The sequence below is a fragment of the Montipora capricornis genome, chromosome 13 (genome assembly GCF_036669925.1).
Source record: "Montipora capricornis isolate CH-2021 chromosome 13, ASM3666992v2, whole genome shotgun sequence".
Taxonomy (NCBI): Eukaryota; Metazoa; Cnidaria; class Anthozoa; order Scleractinia; family Acroporidae; genus Montipora; species Montipora capricornis.
Genome location: NC_090895.1, coordinates 44,651,334 through 44,661,333, shown reverse-complemented (window position 1 = coordinate 44,661,333; position 10,000 = coordinate 44,651,334). Strand labels below are relative to the sequence as shown.

Sequence of the window (10,000 nt, the reverse complement as noted above, 5' to 3'; positions counted from 1 at the left end):
CTGGGATAAGAGGAAAGGTAAAACTACGTTTGTGTCTAATATTGTAAGAGGCCTTGTGTCTTGGGGGTACAAGATTACTATGGACAACGAAGCCAACAACTCACAGTAACTCAGTAGGAATAATGGTCCAAATAGTTTAAAGGGAATTTAGCCAACAAAAAATAACATTAAACCACAGGAAGTGATCTCTATACAATCAAATTTTCCTGAACATTAAAAAAAAGTTGTATCCGAAATAACCATATTTCAGTATCACCTTTGCTGTTAAAATTTCCGGGCCATCTTGAATAATTATGACAATTTTTTTTTACCTCTTGCGGTCTTATCCAATGGGCTATTGTTCACTTGAGCAAGTTATAAAAAAATAAAGTCAAATAAAAAACGTCTTTATTATACAAACCCTTTCCTGAAGAATTGTCACTTAAATTTTAATGAAACCATTAGTTCCTCACGTTGCATGCTTTCCTTAGTGGAAGGAAGCAAAAGTAGTACTATGGGCCATTTTATAGCCAGTTGGGCACTGGCCTGAAAATCACCAGCAATGCAGATGGTCTTTTAAAGCACTTACATGTAACTGTGCTCTTCTTACAAGCAATGACATCAGGGGGTCAAAATTCAAGGTTCAATGCACACAGTCATGCTTAATAATGATAATGATAATGATAATGATAATGACAATACAGCGAAGATCTTGTAAAGGACCCTCGACACCTTAGGCTATGGGCTATAGCTTGATGCTGTGAGGAAACAAGTCCACCAATATCTTCGAATGGTGTGAGACAGACAATAGGGAGTGGTCAATAATTAGAGGGTGTGGGGAAGTGGGGGGGCGGCACGGACTGGTGCATCAGTGAGTATACCATGTTTGGTTTTTCATGACCCCCTAAACCAGTAAGACCCTTTTTTTCCAACCCCCCTCTGCCCCCTGCAACCTCCTCGAAAATTTTTCCCAAGAAGAAACAAAAGTCTAACCAGTCATACTTTTGGGAGAAACTAACAAACTACAGGTCATTATATTATGAATGGCTTGTACGAGGGAAGGCGTGAGTATGATTTAACATCTGCTGTTGCTAGACAAGAAAAAAAATTGCAAGTGTTATGAACCTTGTAATCCCGCTGCTTTACAAACATGTACTTCTGTAAAGAATACATCCTTACACGCTGTGATAAATACCAGTATGTTATGCAACAACATTAAAGTGATTGAAGGCATAAAGTCAAGTATCCAGAAGAAGAGAGAAGAAGCACAAAAGCATCTGTCTAAAACCTTTGCTGGAAGGTACCAGGACATGAGTACCCAAGAAAATCTAATGAGGATATTTGAGAACTTCAATTAAAGGTGGAGGAGAAAGTAAGAGACTTTGAGAGTAGCCTTGCTGACCAGTTGAGAAAGATCAAATACATGTTCAAACACATCACTCAGAGTCACAACAAAAGGAAAAAACAGTCTCAAAAAGAGAACTGAAGAAAGGCTAAGAAGCTTAAAAATAGAAAAAGTGTAGACAGGAGATGTCATAAGTTCTATGGAAAAAGGTTTGCCTCTGACTCTTGATATTTTTCAACAGACATTTCAGCTAATTCTTAAGCATTCATCAGTGATATAAAAGCGAAGTTCGTTATCATACACTATTTAAGGTAACGTAGCGCGAAGCTTGTGCGCGTGACCATGCAATTCATGCTCGCGCAATGCCTTTGTAGGCTTCTGGAAGTACGATATGATCGTTCACAGCGTTCGGGTCCAAAGTAGAGTGCCAGGCTTTGAGGAAAAGTCACTCGTGGTACAGTAATTAGCTTCGAAACCAACGACCTTGACATTTTCAAACAGCAAATAAAACAGCATTCCATCACCAGTGAAGAAGTCATGGTCTCCTTCAATGTGAAGTCTCTCTTCACCTCCATACCTATGGACGTAGCCCTAACAAGAACTAAGGAGAGGCTACAACAAGACCAGATTCTAGCAGAATGTACCAATCTTTCTGCTGACAACATCTTGAAACTTTCACACTTTGTACTCAACCACAATTACTTCAAACATGATGGCGACCACTACAACCAAATAATTGGATGTGCCATGGGTTGTCCCATCAGTCCAGTTTTAGCCGACCTGGTTATGGAAGAAATTGAGGAAACTGCAATCTCCACATTCTCGCACCCTCCCAAATGGTGGTTTCGCTATGTTGACGATAGTCATTCTTGTTTAAAATACGATGAAGTCGACAAGTTTCATAAACATCTGAAGTCAATTAATTACAGTTCACTAAATGGAACTAGAAAACACCAATGGGCAAGGCTTACCTTTTCTAGACACCATTACAAGAAGATGCGGCATAAAAATTCAAGTGTATGTTTACAGAAAACCGACACACTGCCCGTTATCTCGATTTCTTTTTGTGTCACCTTTTGTGCCACAAAAGATCTGTGGTTAACACTTTGCTGAAAAGCGCAAACAACATTCCGTCAACAAATAAAGAAGACGAGAAGAAACGCAACGAGTCAAAGCCCTTCTGCGAGATAACAATTATCCCATGTCCTTTATTCAACACTGCGAGAGGGCGTTAACCAAACAAACCCGCCAATAACAACTTCCATGGCTTTGTAGTGCTGCCGTATGTAAAGGGCGTTTCCGAGAAAATAGGTCGCATTTTGAAACAACAAAAGGTCAAAGTAGCTTACAAACCACAACCAACCATCAACAGCCTTTTTCCGCACCCCAAAGAGCTAGATGATTCTGACGGCCAGAAATCAGGCATAGTGTACAAAATCAATTGTACACAGTGTTACAGTAATTTGTGTACTATGGCCAAACAGAAAGATCATTAAAGACCCGAATTGTGGAGCACAAAAAGGCAATTATGGGTTTTGACCAAAACTCTAAAGTTGCAAGCCATGTCCACCATTTCAGCCACAACATGAACTTTGAAAATGTCAAGGTCGTTGGTTTTGAAGCTAATTACCACAAGCAACTGTTCCTCAAAGCCTGGCACTCTACTTTGGACCTGAACGCTGGAAACGATCATATCGTACTTCCAGAAGCCTACAAAGGCATCACGGGAGCATGAATTGCATGGCCATGTGCACAAGCTTCGCACTACGTGACTTTAAATAGGGTATGATAACGAACTTCGCTTTCATATCACTGATTATGGCCTGCAAAATAGAGTTTATTTTAGTTGGCAATGACAGCAATATGCTTTTTTCCATAATAATAATAATAATAATAATAATAATAATACACATAATAATACACAATGTTTAGATGTCCTTAAACTATCCACATAAAAAACTCTTACTAAAGGTATCTCATTTAATCTACCATCACCATGACCTAATATGACACTACTGTGATATTTACCTTCATTTTTTGGTTGAAGCCTTTTTGATGTTAAGTGAATTCACACATTTTATTTTGTTCAACTTAACCTTCCTAATGCTTTCTTCTGTTTTACACAGTTTGCTCAAGTGATTCTTAGGAAAACAAAACAGCCAATAAAGGAAGTGGGTTACTTCTTGCCTTTGCTTTAACATACAAGTTCATGTCTTTTACCAGCCAAAATATAAAGCCTATTAAAGCAGAGTTCCTTACGACTCTTCTCAACCTACCCTGGATCTCCTTTAGTTGGTCCTGAGTGTGCACTCCTTGTGTCTTCAGCATCTCTTTATTATTGAAAAAAGAAAAACATGAGAAAGTAATGAAAAACGATAGAAATGAGAAAGTTAAGCCCACAAAGCCAGAAACTCACAGTAACTCAGTAGGAATAATGGTTTCAATAGCTTTAGGGAATTTCCACTCCAGCAAAAAAATTAATAAACACCTGTCAGATTGTTTCCGGACTCTAAATTTTTCGTTTATTACACAACTTTGACAGTCAAAGTTGTGTAATACACATCTTTGATGGTCAAACTTGTGTAATAAGCGAAAAATTTAGAGTCCGGAAACAATCTGACAGGGGTTTAATAACATTAACCCACAATAATGATGTCCATACAATCAAATTTCCCTGAACATTAAAAAAAAATTAAGTTGTATCCGACATAATTTCCTGGCCATCTTAAATACATGTAATAATTGTGACATTTTATGGTTGCCCTGATGTTATCATTCAAAAGCCCTTTGTATCAGAACAATTAAGCAACTGTTACATATCACAATCATCAAGATAGTGGAGCTCGCAAAAAAATTAAGTAAAATGAGTGAATCAAAAATTCAATTACTTCCTCAAGCTGAATGGCCTTTCTTAGTGGTGGTAGAGTGTACCAGTGGGAGGAAGCGAAAGTAGTAATACAGGCCACTTCATAAGCCAGCTGAATGGATGTAGTGTTCAATTTTCTTTTTCCTGAATTTGTCATGTGCTTTCAGAAATAATATCAATTCTCAGTTCACTGAATTTATTGCCAAGGATCAAGAGCTGTTTCTAGAGCCATCAATCTAAATTAACTTATTGTAACATCATGATGCTCTTTCCTCTTTTCGAGGAACAAAAGTGACTGGTGCACAGAAAATGCGAAGTATCAAAGGCTCAAATGCGGTTGAATTTAACAATGAATAAGGTAGTGTACCTTCAAGTTGTTCAAGTTTGTCCTTGGTGCTATCATCATCTTTCTTCCACTCTTTAAGCAACTCACGATAGCGCTCTTCAACATCAGGATCCATGCAATCAGTCTTCAGTCGGCTTACTGCAGATGTATAACTTGCTGCAGATCCAAGTGCTAACAGTGCATTGCTGATCTCAAGCCATAACGCTTGGAATGTTGGCTCGTCAACAGATGCCTGGGTTGCATGACCATAGACATTGTTTCTGTAATACTTGATTCTTGCTATGTTGGCTTCAATGCTGTTATCAGAAGCAGGGGGCAGGATATCCCAGCTTCCAGTGCTGGCAGGGGCACTCAAGCCACAAATGTTCCTCAGCAGTACCATCAGAAGCGTAATGTCAAAGCTAGCTGATGAGACTGATGATGGGATAGTTGGGTACAGCCTTCCCCACTGGGTAACATTTAAAATCTTCCTTTTTCGCAGGGACTGCAATGTAGGTAACTTACAGGCCAATTTCCAGTGGAGACAGCTTGGGGGATGTATCCTGTCAAAGGTGTCTTTAACCACCTGAGTTCCAACATCCACTAAAAGACGACACAACCGTGCATAGTTTGTTGTTTCCTTAGTGGATGAAAATAATGGTGCCGCACTTGCCATCTTTTAAAGTGTTGATTCACATTAGCTGTAAGAAAAAATAGCATTACCTGTGAGGCCCAGTTTCCAATAATCCAGACATAATGAAGATCAAAATCACAACAGACTACTCTATTGTTCAATTCTATCCTTTAAAAGCAGTCAGGGGATATTTTAATTAGTTTGGGTCACTAAATTGTTACTACAGTCGAAGCTCTCGTAAGCGACCACCAAGGGAATTCAAAAAAGTGGTCGCAACTAGAGCTGGTCGCTTACGAGAATGGGCTCTCGTAAGCGACAAAATTATAAACAATAGAGGATGGTCACTTATGAGAGCTTTCAGCAAGAGTCTCTGGAATTTGTAAAATCTTATTGATGGTACTGAAGATTCAGGGTCGGGAACTTCTTACTTTCACTCACATCTTCCAAAATATCCTTATCAGACATTCCCAGCCAAAACATTTCAAAACATTCAAAGCCCTCCTTGAAGAGCGAGGCTACCCTAGGCAGCTTATCGAGGGAACGCTATCTGAGGTCATTTTTTCGGGAAGACAGACCGCTCTTAAACAAAAGGCCAAAACCGCCGAGAAAATTTTACCATTTGTCACAACATACAACCCAGCAGTGTCAAATCTTCAAGCAATACTGACGCTCAACTGGAGTTTTATTGAAAACCAGCCATTGCTGGCAAACATATTCAAGAAACCTTCTTACATATCATACAAGAGGGGTAAATGGCACATGCTCGTTAAAGCAAAACTGTGAACTGAAGGTTTCAAAAGTATCTGTAACCACAAACCGGTACAAAAGAGAGGCCGGTGCAGGTCTGTCATGCCGGTCACATTCTTTCAAATGCTCAGCGCAGTGGGTTGTCTTTTTATTAAAGCGTTGGCATACATAGATGAGACTCTGAGTGGTCGCTTGCAAGAGCTTAAAAACAATCAGAAAGTCCAGTAGGGTAATCCCAAAGGTGGTCGCGGTCGCTAACGGGAACGGTCGCTTACGAGAGCTTTCAATTAGAGAGTTTAAGTGACATTTAAAACGGGGTTTTACATTGGTGGTCGTAATTAGAGCGGGTCGCTTACGAGAGTGGTCGCAGTGAGAGCTTCGACTGTAGTTATTATCAATAATTATCATTATTAGTTCCTAGAAACAACTACCTTGCCTTGAGATGATTTGACCTGATTATTTGTTTGAAAACAGTTCACTCAACCCTCAACTATTCAAACTCACCAATTAATATTAATGTATTAAGAACTCAAGGGTACGCACACCTAAACGAAGAACCTAACCTGTAAAACGTGTGAAATAAATAGGATGGAGTGTTGAAACAGTAAAAACACAACGATGGATCAATAGAGGCAACTTTCGCTCAATATGAAATAAAATACCCTATGAGGTCATGGATTAAGTCATATCAATCACTCTACGCAAAACGCTGATCCAGGAAAAAAGCAGAAGTTGTACGGAAGAAAGCAGAGGTTGTAAGATGAAAAACGAAAAAAAAGTGCTGTAGTATATGCAACAAGTTACAACAGCCTCAGTTTATAACATGTGCTGTAGTAATATATGCAGCCTCAGTTCATAGGTCCTCCAGATCTCAAAGAAGCTATAGGTTCATGGGCCCTAGTTTGCTAAGACCTTATGAGGTGGAACACCTGACAAATATGAAAAATATGCCTTCATGTTTTGGCTCCAGAGATTGTCAAAAAGCCTTATTGATACTCACTTTTACACGTGGTTTCCAAATTATGAGACCCTTATAGAACTAAGTGATTAATGTTCTATACATTTGTAAATATCACAAATCTTAAGACTTGCATTGTATAAATAACTACTGATTCCTAAACACTCTACCACTATTCAGCAATCTAGAACGTTCTTTCAATGTCACACAATCTTCTTAGTCAAATCACATCAATACATCCCCTTTCTTTTAAAAGAAAGAAAAGAAAATCAGTCACTTCACCACACAGTCTTTAAATCTCAGTATTCTTTGATGATTTCGCCTTCAAGCCAACCTTTGGCACCTAGTGCTCGGCCATATTCACTGGGAAATGACATAATTCCAAGATCTTTGCTAGTCTGCAAGCTCAGTAAGGGATTTGCAACCAAGTGAACAACAACTATCCGAATTGAGTATTCCTTTCCTCACAGATCTTTAAACTGAAGATCTGTAGAGCCTAGCACTTTTATTCTCGTTCCTCCGTAGGTATCAATGCCGATGGAATCTGCATCTAGCTTTTCTCCATTCTGGTCACCAGTAACTCGCACATATTCTTTGAATGGTAGCACATTACAGGTTGCACCGGTGTCGAAGAAAATTAATGTCACGCAACTGTTTTGTTGGCGCATGCTGGTGATGAATCAAAATTAAGACCAATGGTGATTTTCAAGAGGAAAACGGTGCCTAAAGTTGAAAACAAGCACAGGGTTATCAGCGACGCCCAAGAGAAAGGTCGACTTGATGAAGGAATGAAGAGTTTGGCGTGCTCCACGTATTGGGACTGGGGAGACGAAAAAGCCTGCTTGTTTACGCTTTCGAAGCTCGTGTGACTGAAAGCATGAAAGCAGCATTTACAGAGAAAACACCATATTATTTTGTCAAATATGGAGTAGTAAAAAAACTTTGATAACACACAAGACGATCTTGTGGACGGACAACAAGATGAACTTGTCAACGACGAATCTTGTGCGAGAGAAGTGCTGTTCGATTGTGACTACGAGTTAAAGTTTGTATAAAGGTTTCAGTTTTTAAACACTTTACATAGGCTTATTTACTTTACTGTTGTATGTAGCAGAACAAATTTTCTTATCCAGGAAATAGATCTTTTTCACACTAGTTTTGCATGAACAATTTCTCTGCTTTTCACTCTAACTTTTTTTTTTTTAAATGCAGTCCAAAATTGGGGTGCGTATTATACACAGGCGCGTATTATACACGGGTAAATACGGTATTGTCAATTTCAGAAATATCCCCTATGTTTGAAGAATATGTTAGTGTCATCAGCAAAGACGATAAAAGACAGATGCAGTAGTCAGAGGATGAAAACATCGATTTGGCCGTATCCTGTAGGTTGGTTGCCGATGTTTTGTGATATTTGTAGTTATTTCTCAGAGCAACCAGCTGCCTGAAATTTATCCGCATTCATCTCATCACTGTCCAGTGGCCAATATTGTGCCAAAGGGAATAGACCCCTTTCAGTTAATTCCCAATCTGGAGGACAAAACAATTATTACATCGTTTTGCATTGGAAAGGTTTGTTTCTCTCAGGGAAGAGAACAACCATTGTTTTGTCCTCCAGATTGGGAATTACTGGAATGGGTCTGTACACTCGTCTGGCAAACTGAGAAGGCGGGTCAGAGTTTTACTCTGTCCTTGTGTGGGCCCATTTCTATTAGTAGGGAAAACGCTCACATGGTTCATATGGGGTACAAAACTAGCACTTCTCATTACACTCTAATCAGTTAAGTCTGTTGAAATATAAAGTGCGACACGGCCAACGTTTGTAAAAACGTAACCCTTCCTTATACTTGTACATGTTCATTCCCGTGACTTAAACATCTTCAGTTCCCACGGCCTGCTCCCGTCTGACCTTGTAGCTCAGTCGGTAGAGCAGTGGTGATCTAACCCGAAGGTAGTCGGTTCATTTCCCACCCTGGTCAGAGTTTTTCTCTGTCCCTGTGTGGGCCCATTTCCATTAATAGGGCTAAACGCTCACATGGTTCATATGGGGTACAAAACTAGCACTTCTCATTACATTCTAATCAGTTTGGGCGCGTTCGATTGACCCTATTCCGGAATAAGAATACGTTGGAGTGATGATTAAAACGGTATGTTTGGCGCGTTTCGAAGCAGCAAGGATAACAAAAATGTGTTTAAAACAAAATTTTAGTAGATATGTGACAATTTAAATTTGAATCTCCGTAAAAACGAAGGATTTCTAACGTATATTCCATATATTCCTATTCCGGAATACGGTCAATCGAACGCACCCTAAGTCTGAGGAGCGAAAATAGGTAGCTGAGTTCGAACAGCTCGAGCCCATTTCAAAAGTCTATTTCTTGGAAAACACGCCACTAAAAAACTTTATGATATTCACATTAACAGCTTTGCTCATAGTGGCTACCGATGGTTCGAGAAAATTAACAAAACTGTGCTTACCTTACCTTCGGTGACTCGAGAGAATTATCTTCACGAAGAAAGAAAGCAAAGTACTTCCCAAGAAAGCGGAAGTAGCCGGGCACTTATGGCCCCTGAGCATGCGCTAGTTACCATGCCACGGCTGTACGGATCTGTTTCTGTTTGTCACTTTGGTTACATAATACAGCAAAAAAGATTGAGTTATATCATTGATCTCGAAAAAAGATTTGGTCTTCGTTTTCGAGATCATCGCCCTAGAACAAACCATCATATCAGAGAAAACCATTTAAGTATTCATATAGAGGCATATATTTATCAACAATTAAGACAAACACGCAAGCATGCGGAACAAGCTTCAAAAAGTCGTGGAAAGTTCAACCCACTTTTCCAAGTTGAGACGCGGACGCCAACCGGAAGTGAGTTGTTTTCCCTTTTAACTTGTCTTCAAACAACCACATTTACATTTGCATTGCCTAGTATCTTTTCTCCTTTAGGAAATAGTTAGTATAAAAATGTGGGAGACACCAATGTCCTGGAACCGGAAATATTCTCTTCCGGTTGCCGTCCGCGTCTCAAACCGCGCGTGCTTAAGCTCCCTATTTTACTAGTATTTCACGAAGAAAACGGAAGTTGCTAGGCAGTTATCACCCCTGAGCATGCGCTAGTTACCATACCACAAACAGTTGTAC

The 10,000-nt window shown here is 39.5% G+C and overlaps 1 protein-coding gene across 2 annotated transcripts in view; it reads right to left on the bottom strand.

The window, feature by feature from the left end:
* Positions 1 to 9,440, bottom strand: part of LOC138029989 (E3 ubiquitin-protein ligase DZIP3-like) — a 14,860-nt gene extending 5,420 nt beyond the window's left edge. The window contains exons 1-3 of one of the 2 annotated variants that reach the window (XM_068877835.1): positions 9,338 to 9,440; positions 4,558 to 5,216; positions 3,601 to 3,654 (exon numbers count right to left, since the gene is read on the bottom strand). In XM_068877835.1, the coding sequence (XP_068733936.1) occupies positions 3,601 to 3,654; positions 4,558 to 5,191 (688 nt within the window). In that variant the 5' untranslated portion in view covers positions 5,192 to 5,216; positions 9,338 to 9,440. Of the gene's footprint in view, positions 1 to 3,600; positions 3,655 to 4,557; positions 5,217 to 9,332 lie in introns of both variants that reach the window. The other variant, XM_068877834.1, reaches the window with a different exon arrangement.
* Positions 9,441 to 10,000: the final 560 nt, after the last annotated feature.